A 16,237-nucleotide genomic window follows, 5' to 3' on the forward strand; every position below is an offset into this window, starting at 1 on the left:
GCCCACTCCAGCCTCGGCTTCATCTCAAGGCCTAGCGCTCCTCCTCCTCTTCCTGGGGGTGGGGATTCAGACACCCCGCAGCCCTCAGCCTGTGAATCCAGGGTTGGGTCTCCAGGGAATGGAGTCCTGAGCGTCCCCTCCCACCCCCAGTCTTGGGTTGTAGGGGGAGGGTCAGAGCCCACAAGCTGGGAGCCAGCCCAGCGCCTACTTGTAAAAATTTTGTAGTAAAAAGTTTTTCATAGAGCAGTGGAGAGAATGTTCGTGGGGTGGGGCGTCTCTGCCGTTGCCTGCCCTGCCTCTCCACAGTTTCTAAAAAAATTTTTTGGCTGCGTTGGGTCTTCGTTGCTGCGCACGGGCTTCCTCTAGTTGCGGTGAGCGGGGGCTACTCTTCGTTGCGGTGCGTGGGCTTCTCACTGTGGTGGCTTCTCTTGTTGCGGAGCACGGGCTCTAGGCGCGCGGGGTTCAGTAGTTGTGGCACGCGGGCTTAGTTGCTCCGTGGCATGTGGGATCTTCCCGGACCAGGGCTCAAACCCGTGTCCCCTGCATTGGCAGGCAGATTCTTAACCACTGCGCCACCAGGGAAGCCCTCTCCACAGTTGTGTTGGCTGCACAGGCCCCCTCCTGGTCCCGAGGGAGGACCCCGGTTGTTTCTACTTCCTTCCTCTCTGGGCCCAGACCTGGGGTGGTGTTGACTGACCCTGGTCTCTTGCTCCACGGTTGTGGCCTGGAGTAGCTGCCAGTTGGCTGGCCTAAAAGAGTCCCTGAGTCCCTTGAGTCTTCTCTGGCCAGCAGAGCCCCTCCAGCAATGGCAGATCTGCAGCAGTGACCTAGGCCAGACTGGGGTCTGGGCCCCGGCCTCGAGCTGGCCTGGGGTGTGGGTGCGGATGGCAGGCAGGAGAGTGAGTGGGCAAGGCAGCTGCCTTGGGTGCAGGCAGTGCTCACGAGCTGGGGTGAGGGGGCAAACCCTCAACAGGAGGTGGTGTCGGGGGATGTGGAGATCAGGGCCAAGAGGGACGAAGGGCCCATTGCTAAGAAGGATGACCCTTGCCAAGAGCCTGGCTCTGGCGCCAAGCCGTGCAATCACACCAGACGTCGCGTCCCTGCTGCCCAGGTGCTGGTTTCCGCATCCTCAAGAGACATCAGCCACCCCCACCTGCCGCTCCTGCAGCCCCCCTGCCCTAAGCACTGTTTTCTCCAGCGTGGGAACGCGTGGTCTTGGCTGCATCTCCCCGCCACCTCCCCTGTTCTGGGAAGTGAGCTCAGACACTATTTCTGTCTGGTCAGTGCCTTGTGTGGGAGGGTGGCGGTCCTTGTCCTGCTCGTCACCCCCCTGCCCAGCGCACGCACCACGTCCACTTCTGCTGGTTTCTCAGCCACTTCACAAACATGAGGGCAGCCAGCCCCATCTTCGAAGTTCTGAAACACAAAGGGCTGAAAGGAAGCACCGCGCTGGGGGGCCCGCACTTGTTCTCTCAGTAACGTGAGCCTGGGAGGTTTCCAGGTGGGATGGGGTGCGGGTGCTCGCAGGAGGCAGCCGGTGGGGGGTGAGAGGGCGCATCACAGTGCTTGCTGTCGTGGGGCACCCCGGAGCTAAAAGGCTGTCACCTGGGCACCGCGGACAGCTCTCAGCTGGCTATCGTCAGTAGCTCCAGGTCACTCTTGCCCCCTGGTGGCCTCCCTGAGAGCGGCCGTCCCACTGCAACCACAGTGGCCACCGGCACCGACCTAGTTCTGTGCGTGTGTGTTTGCCTTCACAGTGTGTCTGAATGCCCGGTGGGTCTTTGCGCACACCTGGGCATCTCTGTGCACCTGTCCAGCTGTGTGCGCCTGGTGTCCTTCCGGGTCCAGGCAGGTCCTCCGCTCCAGGAGGGTGGGGGTGGGGTGGGAGTTAGCAGCCCGAGAGGGACGGCGCCCGGGGGAAGCGCATCCCGGGGAAACCCATCCCCAACCAGTCCCTAGCCTAGAGAAGATCCCCGGCAGCACAGGCTGCAGAGGTTGAGGCACCCGGAGGACTGGCTGGCTGGCTGGGTGGAAGGGGGAGCAGAATTGGAGGGAGGGGGAGGGGGCGCAGCCTCACGGCGCCGTCCCGCCCCCGCAGGTGGAGCGCGCAGGCGCACTCTCGGCACGCGCGCCTCTCGCTGCCTAGCCTCCGTCCCGGATCCTTTGCCGCAGCGTCAGCGCCGCCGCCGCCGCCTCTTTTCCTCATCCTCCGCCTCCTCGGCCTCTGCCTCCTCTTCCTCCTCCGCCCCCTCCTCCTCCTCCGCCGCCGCCTCCCCCGCCGACGCGGCGCCCGGAGCCCGTGCCCAGCCCCGGGCCGCGCGGTGCCATGCTGCCCCGGCGGCGGCGCTGAAGGATGGCGACGCCTGTCCCTCCGCCCTCCCCGCGGCACCTGCGGCTGCTGCGGCTGCTGCTGTCTGGCCTCGTCCTCGGCGCGGCCTTGCGCGGTGCGGCCGCCCGCCGCCCGGGTGAGCGAATGCACTGGGCGCAGGCCGCGCGCGGGGCGCCCCGGGGCCGGGGATCGCCGGGCGGGGGTCGGGCCGCGCGGCGCCGCAGTCATCCTCCCCGCCGCCGCCCTCGCCAGGGCCCGCGGGGCCTCGCAGGCCCCGCGGGCCCCACAGGCCCAGCCCGCGAGCCACCGCGCCGGCCCCGCCTCTCCCGAGTCGGGTAAACAGGCCTGGCGGGGAGGGCGCGGCACCGGACCGCCGAGGGGCTCCTCTGGATGGGGCTTCTCCCGGCTTCTTGGAGGCGAACCTGAAGTTGATTCGCTTCTTGTCTTTGTCTGGGTCCGTGAGCCTGGTCGGTTGGTGTCTCAGGAGGGCTCTCTCTGCGTGGCCCCGCGGCCTGGAGTCTGTCCCGTGGGCGTTTCTGTCTGTGCGCGTTTTGGGCACCGCGGGTGCGGCCCGGCCCTGGGTGCCTGCCGGCCTTACTGCCGGTGTCCGTCCTGGAGTCGGAGTTGCAGTGCTGGTCGGTCCCTATGCCTCGGGTGGTGGACATGGCCCTTGCTTTGCTGCCATGGTGGGGTCTGAAGTTTCCTTGGGCATCTAACAGCTTGTCCCAGGTTTAGCATTTTGCTCTGGCTTCAGTGGGGACAGAAGGAGCTTACAGTCTCTGCTTCCACACTCACCCTCTGCCCTGCAGGGTCCCTCCATTTTGTCTTCTGTGCTTGGGGTTGGAGGGCACCCCCCAAGGTAGACTGAGGCAGAGAGGGACGAGCCCAGGGTCCTGGCAGACACTCTTGGCTCCCCAGATGGGCACTGAGGTTCCAAAGGTCTGCAGGAACCCAGAACCCCAAATGCACTCTGCCAGGTGGCAGAATTGGGAGACTTCGTACCCATGACTTCACTCATTTTTCCTGGCGGCCCCATAGGAGAAGTGTTGTTCTTAGCCCATTTTACAGATGAGGAAACTGAGGTACAGAGAAGTGACCACTATATGATGCTGCTAGGATGGTAACCTGGGCAGTGCGTGTGGTCTGCATGTGTGGCCTCAAGAGGCCAGAGCAGGGCAGGCTTCCTCCTGGGCACAGCACCCCTGGACAGAGGCCTGGCACCACCAGGGGAGGCTCCCAAGGAGGCCTGAGGGCCAGAGCATGGCTGGCCAGGGATGGTGGAGGCTGCCTGCTGATGGCCTGGCTCCAGGGCATACAGGGTGGGGCCTCCTGAGGAAATGGATTATAGTCCCAGTACTGGGCCTCTGGGGTGAGCAGGTGCCGCCCCAGCTGCTCATCGGCTTTGTGCGCGCCCAGATGCGGGGCAGGGTGCCAGCCACTCTCCAGCTGCTGTTGTTCCTGGGCCCTCCTCCCTCACCGTGAGTCTGGAGCAGGGGCCTTCCCAGGGCTAAATGGGCAGCAGCCACATCCTCCCGGGGTGGGGGGCTGGGAGTGGAGGGAGGCCCCTGGGACCCAGAACCCAGAGCCAGCTCTGGAACTCAGGCCCCTACCCTTGCTCTGGCACACTCTGGGTTCTCTGCACTAGGGGCCGGGACTGCCTGGCTCCCCAGGTGCCCAGCTGGTGGGTGGGGTCCAGACGGCCCAGCTGGCACAGGCTTAATGTTTAACTAGCCCAAGCCCTGGGCCCAGCTCGCTGATACGGGCGCCTGCCGACCCAGGTTGTGCTGGAGGGGGGATCCCTGGGATGGGAACCTCAGCCCACTTGCCCACCTGCTGTAGGAGCTGCTGGAACTTCCTTGAAGGGATGCGTACAGGCAAGAGGCTGTGGGTGTCAGGTTACCAAGGAAACCAAGCCAGGCCAGCCGAAGTCTGGAGAAGGACAGAGCCAGCATTCCCGGATGCCCCATGTCACCCTCCTGCAGCGGGGACTGGTCCTGGTTCTCCGAGATGCGCTCACCCCCACCTCCCCAGACACCACTGACGGTTCTGCTGGGTCTCCCCCTGGCTCCACTGGCTCTGCTGTCCCGTGACTGGGGCTAGTGTCCCAGGTCTTGAGACATTCCCCAGCTTTGAGGCAACTCACCTTCTGCATCCAGAGAGGAAACTGAGGCAGAGAGGGCCATCGCCCTCCACCCCCCAGCATCAGGCTGGGAGCCTTGGTCACGTGTACAGGACACTGAGGTCTGGGCCCCAAATTAGAAATGGCCTGGCCTGTAGTCCCAGGCCCTCCCCAGTCCCTGGCAGTGGTGGCTGCAGGAGTGACCCCGGCGGCCTGGTTTCTGTTTCCGAAGCAAGTGAGACTGGCAGACTCCATCCCAAGTATCCCCAGCCCCAGCGGCTGGCTGTGCCCTGGCGACAAGCCAGAGGTTAGATGTGGGGGCAGTGACCCGACCCGTGCTGTCTCCCAGCTTGGCCCTCTAGGGCTGTAGGATGTCATGATGAGGTTTGCGGTGGGGTGGGGGGGAGGCAGCCCTGAAATAGGAGACAGCCCCGAGGTGGTGGGAGGGAGCGACCTGGGCCCCGCCCTCTGGGGCTCCCAGGTTGGGCAGGGGTGAGAGACTCGCTCTAGGACAGGTTGAGACTGGAGGTGGGACTTGGAGCGCTGCACGGCCCTAACCGGGAGAGCTCGGTGTTCTCTGGACGGTAGGGGACAGTTCCTGTGCGGAGAACTGGCTCAGGCCTGGGAAGTGGACTCTGGGGAGTGGGTGAGGCAAGAGAGTTCCGATAAGTGTTAGGACTGTTTGTCTTCCTGGTTCTGAGCCCTGGTGCTGGGGGGGAAGGGCCTGCCCAGAACAATGGCCGGAGCCAGGCTTGGCCAGCTCTGTAGGGAGGGGTTGGGGTGGCCAGGACAGTCCTACTTACTGTGCAGGGCCTGAGTCAGGCTGGCCGTGACCCCGTTCTGTCTCTGCTTCCTTCTCAGATGCAGCCGTCTGTCCTGGGAGTCTGGACTGTGCCCTGAAGAGGCGGGCCCGGTGCTCCCCGGGTGCACGTGTCTGTGGGCCCTGCCTTCAGCCCTTCCAGGAGGACCAGCAGGGGCTCTGTGTGCCCAGGATGCGCCAGCCTCTGGGTATGGCTTCCTCCCTCCTCCACCTGGTACATTTGACCCCAGCCTCAGCTCTCAGGTCTCCTGCGCTTTGTGGGGTGCCAGGGACTCTCAAGTCACCCTCCAAGTGGCCTGGTGATCCTTTCCAGATGGCACCAGCCCAGAGCTGGGTGGTGGGCTGAGGCCTGGGGCAGCCAGCCCCTCCCAGGGCAAGAGGTTATCCAGTGTGAAGTGCTGGGGTGACCCTGGGAGAGGCAGGGTCAGAGTTCCCCAGGCTTGGGTCTCTGCAGGGTTGGTCCCAAACCCCTCAGGCACCCACTCCTCCACCCGCTGGGCCGCCCCTGCTCCTTGCCCAGCGACCCCTCTCTCTCCATCACTCGCCCGTCCCGTCTGCTTGATTGCGCTGGCGGTGCCCTGCCCGCCGGCCTGAGCCCAGAGTCTGTCGGGATGGTGGCAGCCAGAGTGACTCCAGGTGTGACGGGGCATTGCGGAGGGTGCTCTGGGGGCTGAAGAGTCGGGTGGGCTGGGAGGGGCTTCCCGAAGGAGCATGCTCCTGGCAGCGAGTGGGGCGGGGGCCTGCTGCAGAAGGCGCATGCTCTGCGCTCTGGGTGCTCAGCCGCGGTGTCTACTTGGAGCCTCTGTCCGGACTCTGGTGCCCACGGCAGGGACGAGGGGGACCCAGCCACGGCCCCGCCCCAGCAGCTGCCCTCCCTTCCTCCTGATGACCTGGTGGGGGCGGGGGTACAGAATGGGGCTTCTCCGCATTCCTTGGGGGGTCCTGCTCGTCTTGGCAGCGGAGGCAGTGGGCCGGGTGACGCATTGTCCCCACGCTCCTCCCACCGCTTTGCGGGTAATGGGTGGGGTGTGGGGCAGCACCCCTGCCCTTCTCCTGGCCTCTGCACGTTCCCATAGCACCTCCACCCCCTGCCCGCTTTCCTGGGAACGCTGGTGCTCACACAGAGCTCCCTCAGTTCTCAGCATGGCAACCGGGATGGCCAGGAGCAGGCAGGCTGGTACCTGGTCCCCTGGCTACAGGTGGCGGGGAGGAGCCTGTAGGGAGAAAGAGGCCTTGGCCTGGGGACTGGCTCCCAGATGGGCCTCTCCCTCTCCCCCTCTGGGAAGGCCACCTGTAGCTGGTGTTGCCAGGGAGGGGCGGGGGGCCTCTCCACCTGATGGCCCTTCACCCTCCCCAGGGGAGGGCTTGCCCCAGCCCAGACTGGAAGATGAGATCGACTTCCTGGCCCAGGAGCTAGCCCGGCAGGAGGCGGGGCACTCCAGGCTCACGGCCCCACCCCAGCCTGAGGGGCGACAGCGGCTCCCGGAGGCTGGTGAGACCCCGCCCCCTTCCCCTGTCCAACTCCGCGCCCCCCTTGACCCCAGCCTGGTCTTGCCGTTTAACTTGCCTTCCCTTTGCAGCATCCACCCTGGGGCTCTCAGAGCGTGGCCGGGGCCCCAACCTGGGCCTCCCCTCCACGCGGGGAGCGCCCACGCCCCGCACCTTCTCCCTGCGCTCCACTGTGTCATCTGGGCCTGTGCACATGTCCCCGCTGGAGCCGCGGGCTGGGCGCGGTGACAGCCTTGCCCTCCGTAAGTCTGGCCGGGCGGGGAGGCCGGGTCCTGCCCGAAAGGCTGCCCTCACTGCGCCCCCTCCCTGCAGTGCTGATCGTGGCGTGCTCCGTGGCCGGCGCGGCCATCCTTGCCGTGGCCGTTCTCTGCTGGTGTCGGTGAGCATGGGGCCGGGCTGGGGGCGGGCGGGCGGGCGGGCAGGCGGTGACCCCGCCGGTCTCAGGTGTGCTGGGTGTCTCCACTCCCCGCAGGCTGCAGCGAGACGTTCGCCTGACCCAGAAGGCCGACTACGCGGCCCCGCAGGCGCCCAGCTCCCCAGCCACGCCCAGGATCTCGGTGCGTGGCCGCGCCCGGCCCCGCCCCGCTCGCCCCGTCCCGCTCCGCCCCTCTGCCTCGGCCTGACCCTGTCTCCCCACTCCCGCAGCAGCCCGGGGACCAGCGGCTGGCGCACAGCGCGGAGATGTACCACTACCAGCACCAGAGGCAGCAGATGCGGTGCTTGGAGCGGTGAGAAGCCCCACCGGACCCGCCCCACCCCGGGCCCAGCCACCCCTACCCCGGCCCGCTGCTCCCAGCCACTGGCACCTGGAGGGTGAGGGAGGACCCGACGATCTTGCCCCCACCCAGGCATAAGGAGCCCCCCAAGGAGTTGGACTCTGCCTCCTCTGACGAGGAGAACGAAGACGGCGACTTCACGGTGTACGAGTGCCCCGGCCTGGCCCCGGTGAGTGCGGGGGTGGGCGGTGGGTGTCCCTCCCCTGCCCTGGACCCACCTAACGCCAGCGTTCGCAGACTGGAGAGATGGAGGTGCGGAACCCACTGTTCGACCACGCCTCGCTGTCCGCGCCCCCGCTGCAGTGACCCGAAGGCTGGTGCCCACCCTCTTGTGGACGCGCTGCCCACGGGTGGGGAGGGGCAGGGCCCAGCCTTTCCCATTACAGAGACTGTGTCCTGACGCGCTCCTGTGCTTGTGGCTGGGGCCCCGGGGCGGCCGGGAACGCCTTGCCGGGGAGACTCCCCCTGCTGCCAGGGGCCTTCTCTGCTCCTTGCACCGGCCCCTCACATCTGGACCCCCCCCAGTCGAGGGGAGGAAGACAGCCCGAGAGGCAAGGCATGGATTGGGAATCCCGGAGACAAGCCAATTAAAGTACATTTCAAAACTTCGGCTGGGTGTGCTGGAGACTGACCTCCCTCCTCCCCCCCAACCCCGGGAGCGGGGCCTCAGGCTTCCTTCCACGCCCCTAGAGAGGCGGGATCTCTGTGCCCTTCGTGGGAAGACCCTGTCACTGCCCGCTGGGGAAGAGAGGCTATATTTTTCCTAGGCAGAGGACCACCCTAACCTCTTTCTCCTCCAGGCCTCCCCCCACCAACACTTGTGCCCCAGAGCCGGGGAGGGGAGGAGTGCTGCGCCGGGCCAGGCCAGTCTGAAGTTGGTGCCCCTCCTTCAAGACCCCGTTCTCTGTGTGATAAAAAGGGCTGGGAGCGGGCACCTGCAGACGCCTGGCAGCGGGCACCCCAGGCCTCCGCTTCCTGCCTTGTGTCCACGTGGTCTGGAGGGCGGGGAGGGACGGCATGCAGGACTTGACTATGGGCCCCTGCAGCCTATGTGGAGGGGCATGCCAGGCAGAGGGACCCAGGCTGCACACAGGTGGGTGGGCCAGGTTAGGGGACAGAGGTGGCAGGGGCCCTGAGTGTCAGGAGCTGGGTCTTGGTCCACCCCAGTCCCCCACCAAGGAGCAAGGAGGCCAGTGGAGGGGGAGGGTGACCTCCAGCTGAAGGCCCAGAGTGGTGGCCGAACTTCGTGGTCAAAAGTGCCAAGACTGGGCCTGGCAGAGGGGTTTCTGGGGTCCAGGAGCAGCGGGGGCCTGGTGCAGACAGTGTGGGGGTATCAGACCTGTCTGCCTCACCAAGGCTGGGGATGAGGGATGGGTTGGGTTCAGAAGTCCCTTAGTGATTCCTAGGGTGGGGTGTCCAGAGAATGCTGGACCTCTGGCTCCTGGATGGATGGGGGCAGCCGTGAATGGGGAGGACAAAGCCAATTTGGGACAGTCAGGTCCCTGAGGTGGGGCTGGGCCGGGGAAATGGGGTTGGCTCTGCTTAGAGCTAATGGCTTGTCCTAAAGCGGTGTGTTTCTGGGGCTAGAGCCCACCCCTGACTCCTGGGCCGTGGCCTTGGGCTGGCCCTTAGCAGGAAGCCTCAGTTTTCCTTTGACGCACTGGTGTGGGAGATGAAAGGGGCCGGGTACAGGGAGCTGGGAATGAGGGTAGGGTGGGATGCAGGCAGGGCGACGAGGACTGCTGTCCACTGTCATTTAATCTGTATCATGAGGGGAAATAGCCACGAAGAAAACGGGGGGCAGAGAGATTAAGTTCTCACTCAAGGGCAAGGCACCCAGGCTGATCTGGCCCAGGCCAGTCTGTCTCGCCAGCTGGACCCTGCAGACCCAGGGCCGGAGGTTCCCCTGGAGCCCTGGGGTCAGTCCCTGGGCTCCTGGCACTTGCCTTTCCCACCTCGTGCTGGCCTGACCTGGGCAGAGAGCGGCCACCCCATGTGCTTACCACTGTCGCTTTCCAGACAACAGCACCTAGGCAGCAGGAGTGGGGAGCACGCAGCCCCAGCCCGAGGGACGCCTCAGGGAGAGAGGGCCAGAGCCTGGCTGCCCAGCTCTCTGCCCCAAGGGTGGGCCTGAGCAGAGCCAAGTCCGGACACGTGCCCAGAAGGCCCCCTGGTGGCCATGCTCCCAGCCACTGGCTCTTGCAGGAGTGGGCTGAAGGCAGCAGAGGGAGCCCGCGCACCCTTTACTCCCAGGGAGAGGGTGAGGCAGGGGCTCAGGGAGTGCCTTTGGGAAGGTGGGTGCCCAGGCTGGCAGGTGGCCAAGGGCGCCCCAGGTTGGGGGTGCAGCTGAGGGAGCAGCACGAGGGCAGTGCCGGAGGGCGGTCACAGCAGGCGGCAGCCTTCAGCTTCCCGGTGGACCACCTGGAGGCCACCAGCCCCTCTAGCCCTCCTTCCCTTCCTGCCCAGGCTGGGGAGCACGGCTACATCCTGTCCAGGGGGAGCTCCAGGACCTGCTGGGGGGCTCCTCCAGGGCCCTGGGGGGGGTGCAGGATGGGGACTCGGAACCCCGGAGCAGCCCAGCCACCCAGGCTGGCAGGAGGACATCTCCTCCCGGGGTCTGCAGCTGGTGAGGTTCCCACTGCCTAGGCTCTTGGCTAGGGGGCCACCCCACCCCGTGGTCTGTGCCAAGCACCGTCTTAGCCCCAGGGTCTTTGCTGGGCTGTGGCGGTGTCACCCTCTGGCACCTACACTCGGGAGGACACCAGGCCGGGGAAGCTTTCTGAAGAGCGGAGGCACACATGCATTACCGGCCCCCCCCCCCCCCACGCCCTCTAGTGAGAACCGGGTGGGGGTGGGTGAGGGCTGCCAGAGGCGGGGCCTGTGAGAGTCCCAGGTGGGCTCAGGGCTCCTGGTGGGGTGACCAGGAAAAGTGCTCGTGGACAGGGCACCTGGGCTGGGGACAGCAGCTCCAGCCCCAGGGCAGCCCCCTGCACCCCAGGGCCTGTGAAAGGAAGGGTGGTCGAGGATTTGACCAAGAGCAGGGGCCGGCTCTGTGTGAGCTCGCCTGGGGCCAGTGGAAGTCAAAAAAGCCAGATGGGGAGCGGGCATGGAACTGCTCGGGGCCTTGCGCCTGGTGAGTGGGCTGAGGGAGGCCCTCCTCCCTGGGGGACCCCAAGCCCCTGCCCTCCCTTCCCTGACCCAGTCCGCTGGCCCCTCTCTCATTGCGGAGGCCACCGAAAGGGGGATCCTCTTCCCTTGGGCCCTGGGCAGTGGGAAGCAGGGACCCTGGGGACAGGTTGGGGGCCCTCCGATCGGTGCCCGCCAGGAGGTTGGGGGCCCTCCGATCGGTGCCCGCCAGGAGGTTGGCCCTGGAGCAGCCCTGTGCCCGGCTGTGGGAGTGACCCTGTGTTCCCGGGTCCCAGATGCTCACAGGCTGCCAAGCTGGAGGTGGGTGCCCGCCTGCATCCCAGTGACTCCAAGGCCCAGGGCTGAGCTGGCAGGAGGAGGCCCCACTTTCCCTTTGACTCAGACTCTCTCACCTTTTTCTTCTTCCCCTGAGAACCTCTCGTTCTGACCCATCTCTGGGCCAACCTTGGAGTCCCATTTCCCCACCAGCAGGTTCTCACGAACGGGGGCGCCCCGGCAGCCACCCTGAGCTGGCAGGCGTGCCAGGGGCCCCTAGGAGCAGCAGACCTCGTGTAAGGGTGGGGGAGGTTCCTTCAAGTCCACCCAGGAAGGGAGCGGGCTGCGGGTGTGGGTGAGGCCGGTGGCAGGGCCCCAGCCAGCCTGGCAGTGCAAACAGGAAGGGCAGAGGCTCTGGCAGCCAGGAGCCAGGTCACTGGCAGGCTGTGGCGGGATCAGCTCTTTCCTGCTCTCCCCCACTGCCCAAGGGGCGCCTGCCACAGGGAGAGGGGGTGGTCTCCTCCGGGGCCCCCGTGCCAGGGAAGAGACGCCCAGGTGGGACCAAAGGCCCAGTGCCACTGTGGTCCTCTCCCTAAATGCTGGGTGCCGGAAGGGCAGGGGTGACAGCAGCTGTCCGCTCCGGTCAGGGCCTGACGCTGGCCCATGGGAGCCAGGCCTGGCGGCTGCATCCACACCTTGGGCCACCAGATGGTTTCCGACAGATCCTGCAGCCCCCGCCCCGCCCCCCCGCTGATGTTGCACAAGGCCCCACCGCAGCTCAGAGGTTATGCAGGGGGTGGGGAGCCGCAGAGGGGCCAAACTGCCCCCCTTCTGTCCCCCTCCATGGGTCTGCTGCCAGCTCCCCAGTTCCTGCCCTGAGGGCAGACTGGTCCTCACTGGAGGGCAGGAGTTGGGGGAGGCCAGCAGCCCCGGGAGGCCAAGAGTGGAGCAGGACAGGGACTTCGGGGTGATGGGAGGCCCCCAGGATGGCGTGGGCGGCAGATCCGACCAACGGTTCCTGGTTGCTGTTCCCTCCACGACACCCAGCCCGCAGCCTCCAAGAACTGGACTGGCCTGAGGCCTTTAGGACACTAGCATGAGGGCTGGGCCTTGCCCAGCCATGTCCAGGCAGGTTGAAGGAAGCTGATGGCTGAGCGTGGGGTGCAGGCCGGAGCCAGGGCTGTCCAGCTCCGAGGAACCAGAGCAAAAGGGGAAGGAACTGGACCTCCATGCCTGGGCCTCCAGGGCTGGCCGGACGGCGGGGGAGGAGAGGGACTCTGGACTTCAGCCTTCCTTTTCCTGGAGCGGGTGCCAGCCCCCTGCCCACGTCAGGGACACAGCGACTCCTTCCTCTTCCAGCCTGGAAAGCCCCCTCCCTGCCCCCACTCCCACCCTGGGCTGTGGGACCTGGAAGAAGAGACCTGGAGCCCCCAAGGGCAGGCCTCCCACCCCAGGTTCCTGCAGCTCTTCCCAGCCTGGCCAGAACCTGGGGCCCCGCAGCCGGGGCTTCCACAGACACGGGTCCTTGGGAGGGGAAAGAAGGTGTGGCAGCCTCGCAGCCCACCCCGGGGCCAGGCCCAGCCTGGCACCTGCCCACCGTGGGCATGTGCTGGGGCCTTGTGTGGGCAGACACTCCTAGGACCCCTGGACGGAACCCCTCTCTGGGAATCTGGGTTCCAGGACAAAGGTGTCCTAGAGGCAGCAGGGGTGGGGTGGGGTGGGGTGGGGTGGGGTGGGGTGGAGTGGCCCAATTAGAAGCAAAGGATAGGAAAGACCTCAGCCTCCTGGCAAACAGCTGAGTGCAGCACATCTGCAGCGAGAGGGTCTGGGAGCCCACGGCGGAGTTGAGCGGGCGGTGAGCAGGGGAAGTGGGTGATGACACAGCACTGGGGGAGGCGGTGCTGGTCTGGGCTCGGGTGGCCTCCGAGGGAAGCATGCCTGCTTTCCACGGGCACCCCAGGCCTGGGCAGCAGGCAATAGCTGGGTGCTCAATGGCTGGGCCACCCTTCTGGGGCGGGGGCCACCTCCTCTCAGGATGGCCTCCCTTTCCCTGCGGTCACGCGGGCCCTCTCCTCCTCCTGCCTCCCGTGCCTGCCCCGTGCGTCACCTCCAGGCCTTTCCAGAGGCCAGCAGGGGTGGGGGACACGGTCCTGGACCCTGGCTGGGCACCCTTCCTGTAGCCGCCTCCCCTCAGCAGCTAGAGGACTAGAGGGGGAGACGGGGTGAGGATGGCGGTGACGCCAAAGGTCACCTCAGGGCGGGGGCGAGGGCGGGACAGGAGCGGGAAGGTACCCTGGTTGCCTCCTCCTGAGCAGATGAAAGGACAGCGTTTCCAGGTGGCGCTGGGTGCAGGGGCGCAGCCGTGATTTCGGGGCATCCCCGTGCAGCCGCGGCTGTGATTTGAGAACCTCCGGCTTCTCGAGTAATTAATCTGGGAGCCGCCAATGCATAATGCCGGTGAGTGCCTGGTCTTCGGGGAAGCTTGGGCTGGGAGGATGGGGCCTGGGGCGAGCCCGAGGAGACAGCCTCTCTTCCTGTGTCCTGTGCAGGGGTCAGCCCCGCTCTGAGGCTTCGGGCTTTGGGGGCCCTGGCGGTAGCGGCTCTTCTCTCGGCCCTCTGGCTCCTGTGGCTGCTCAGGTCGGCCCCTGGGGGAGCTCCGGCGCCCCAGCCCACGATCACCATCCTCATCTGGCACTGGCCCTTCGCCAGCCAGCCCCCAGAGCTGCCCAGCAATACCTGCACCAGCTACGGTGTGGCCCACTGCCGCCTGACCACCGACCGCAGCCTGCTGGCCAGCGCCAACGCCGTGGTCTTCCACCACCGAGAGCTGCAGACCCGGCAGGCCCGCCTGCCCCTGGCCGAGCGGCCGCAAGGGCAGCCCTGGGTGTGGGCCTCCATGGAGTCGCCCAGCCACACCCGCGGCCTCGGCTGCCTCCGTGGGGTCTTCAACTGGGTGCTGAGCTACCGGCGTGACTCAGACATCTTTGTGCCCTACGGCCGCCTGGAGCCCCGTGAGGGGCCTGCGCCGCCGCTGCCAGCCAAGAGCGGGGTGGCCGCCTGGGTGGTCAGCAACTTCCAGGAGAGGCAGCGGCGCGTGCAGCTGTACCGGCAGCTGGCGCCCCACCTGCAGGTGGACGTGTTCGGCCGCGCCAGCAAGCAGCCCCTGTGCGCTGACTGCCTGCTGCCCACCGTGGCCCGGTACCTCTTCTACCTGTCCTTCGAGAACTCCCAGCACCGAGACTACATCACCGAGAAGTTCTGGCGCAACGCGCTGCTGGCCGGCGCGGTGCCCGTGGTCCTGGGCCCCTCGAGGGTCACCTACGAGGCCTTCGCCCCACCTGATGCCTTTGTGCACGTGGACGACTTCGGCTCGGCCCACGAGCTGGCCGCCTTCCTCGCTGGCATGAACGAGAGCCGCTATCAGCGCTACTTCGCCTGGCGAGACCGGTTCCGAGTGCGGCTGTTCGGCGACTGGCGGGAACGCTTCTGCGCCATCTGCGCCCGCTACCCCCACCTGCCCCGTGGCCAGGTCTACCAGGACCTCGAGGGCTGGTTCCAGGCCTGAACTCCGCCGGCTGGAGGAGGCAGGGGAGGGTGGCTGGGAGCCGGAGGTGTGGGTGGAGGCCTGGGTGTTGAAATCCAACCCACCGGCATCCGACCAACCCCCATGGGCAACCCACAGGCTGACTTGGGGGCTGGGGACGGAGGCCAGGAAGCAGGGGTAGCCTTGGCAGGCTGCCCGGAGGTGGAGGCGGGTGGGCACTGGAGCCACTATTTGGGGGCAGAGTTGTGAGCAGGGAGGGAGCAATGCGGGTGCATGTTGCTGGGGCCCATCAGAGATAAGAGGCTACAGAGGCCCTCCCTCCCCACCTTGATCATACCTTGGGCCGGTCAAGCCTGTCCTCCTGAGGTCTGTGGGGGCAAAACCTGGGCCCCCGACCTCTGTAGCCGCGGTCCCCTCGTCCGGGATGTGCAGGCTGGAGCCCCGCGTACAGACCTGTGTGGCCGGACCCGAGACAGCCAACCAGCTTCTTGGGCTTTTGGCAGTCTGCAGTCAGTCCCCTCGGGGGACACCAATCAATAAAGAAACAAAGGACAAGAATGGCACGTGTCGAGTCTGCTTCCCCCTGCCACCCTGGCCACACGGGCCTTTGTCCTGGCCGGATCCCGCCCTCTCCATCCCAGGCCTCTGTCCTCCCAGCTTCCTTCAGCCACACTGAATGGCACCGCAGCAGAGAGCCTTCCCTGACCCCCCAAAGGCTGAGGGGCGGCGGAGAGCAGCGGCCAAGGACAGAAACGCGGCTGGGGCAGGGGAAGGTGCCCCATCTCGAAGGCCTTGGGATTTCATTCTCAGGCTGCAGGGTGTCCGGGGTGTGACGAGGTCTGGTTTTTGATGTGGGGTTCCCTCTGACTGGTGGCTGGTGGCAGCACGGGCATCGAGGAGGCACCAAGGTTACTGCGGCAGCCAAGGGAGCCCTTGTGGCAGGCTGTGCGGGGGGAGGGGAGGCTGACGGTGAGCCTCTGGGTGGTGCTGACAGGGCCCCAGGAGCTCATTCGCCCCTGCCCCAGGTGGGGTGGGCAGCAGGTGGAGGCAGGAAGCTGCCCGCCCCCTTGGCAGTGGCTTGTGGGAAAGGCCCACCGGTGACTTCCTGCCCTGCCCTAGCCCCGGTACTGGCCGAGGAGAAGGAAGTGTCCTCAGGCTGCAGCGTGGGGTGGTTGGGGGCTTGTGCTCTGCCCCTCCTCCCGGGACTGCTTCGCCTCGCACCGTACGGAAGGAGCTGGGAGGGGGTGGGGAGGTGCGGCCCCCCAGATCTGCCACTCAGTTTAGGGTGCGTCTTCTTTGTGCAGCCCAGACACTGGACACCACTCCATTTGCCCCTCCCGTTCACAAGTTGGGAAACTGAGGCTGGGAGGAGCCATCAGAACCAACCGCCAGGCCTCCGTTCCCCGCAGGGGCCGGCCTGTCCTCCGCTGCCCTCTGCTGGCCTCCCCGGGAATGGACCGCCCCACCCGGCTCAGACCCGGCCTCCGTCCGTCCAGCCGCTTGGCTCCAGCAGGCACCAAACCACCTCTGCGGAATTCACTGGACCCCAGACTCCCTGTGCAGAGGTCAGACTCACCCTCTCATACAGGGAGAAAAATGAGCCACTCACAGAGGGAGCAGCCTCAGTCTCCCCGAGCTCTGGCCTACCCCGCCTGCAGGGAGCAGTTCTCTCTCTGGGTCCCTTCCCTTCCTCGCTGGGCCCAGGGAGCTGCAGCCCTGGCCGAGCCCAGCCAGGCTA

At 66.5% G+C, this 16,237-nt stretch overlaps 2 protein-coding genes across 3 annotated transcripts; both read left to right on the forward strand.

Annotated features, from left to right (window-relative positions):
* The first annotated feature begins 2,132 nt into the window (after positions 1–2,132).
* Positions 2,133–8,162, forward strand: NPDC1 (neural proliferation, differentiation and control 1). Of its 2 annotated transcripts, none has more exons than XM_068552375.1 (9): positions 2,133–2,465; positions 5,310–5,456; positions 6,626–6,760; positions 6,849–7,019; positions 7,090–7,156; positions 7,250–7,334; positions 7,423–7,505; positions 7,626–7,722; positions 7,791–8,162. In XM_068552375.1, the coding sequence occupies exons 1-9, from the start codon at positions 2,354–2,356 to the stop codon at positions 7,857–7,859; spliced, it is 966 nt and encodes a 321-aa protein (XP_068408476.1). In that variant the 5' UTR covers positions 2,133–2,353; the 3' UTR covers positions 7,860–8,162. The 2 variants fall into 2 exon arrangements, with proteins under 2 accessions (XP_068408476.1, XP_068408477.1); XM_068552376.1 differs by having other exon boundaries at positions 7,426–7,505.
* A 5,021-nt stretch (positions 8,163–13,183) lies between these two features.
* Positions 13,184–14,520, forward strand: FUT7 (fucosyltransferase 7). The gene is made up of 2 exons (XM_068553189.1): positions 13,184–13,317; positions 13,437–14,520. The coding sequence occupies exons 1-2, from the start codon at positions 13,184–13,186 to the stop codon at positions 14,518–14,520; spliced, it is 1,218 nt and encodes a 405-aa protein (XP_068409290.1).
* The last annotated feature ends 1,717 nt before the right edge of the window (positions 14,521–16,237 follow it).

The sequence above is a fragment of the Eschrichtius robustus genome, chromosome 10, assembly GCF_028021215.1.
Source record: "Eschrichtius robustus isolate mEscRob2 chromosome 10, mEscRob2.pri, whole genome shotgun sequence".
Lineage (NCBI taxonomy): Eukaryota > Metazoa > Chordata > Mammalia > Artiodactyla > Eschrichtiidae > Eschrichtius > Eschrichtius robustus.

Coding starts and splice junctions, on each gene's coding strand:
- NPDC1 (XM_068552375.1), top strand. CDS start 2,354: ATGGCGACGCCTGTCCCTCCGCCCTCCCCGCGGCACCTGCGGCTGCTG. Junction 7,335..7,422: donor CAGCCACGCCCAGGATCTCG/GTGCGTGGCCGC, acceptor CCACTCCCGCAG/CAGCCCGGGGACCAGCGGCT. Junction 7,506..7,625: donor CAGATGCGGTGCTTGGAGCG/GTGAGAAGCCCC, acceptor GCCCCCACCCAG/GCATAAGGAGCCCCCCAAGG.
- FUT7 (XM_068553189.1), top strand. CDS start 13,184: ATGGCGGTGACGCCAAAGGTCACCTCAGGGCGGGGGCGAGGGCGGGAC. Junction 13,318..13,436: donor CTGGGTGCAGGGGCGCAGCC/GTGATTTCGGGG, acceptor TCTTCGGGGAAG/CTTGGGCTGGGAGGATGGGG.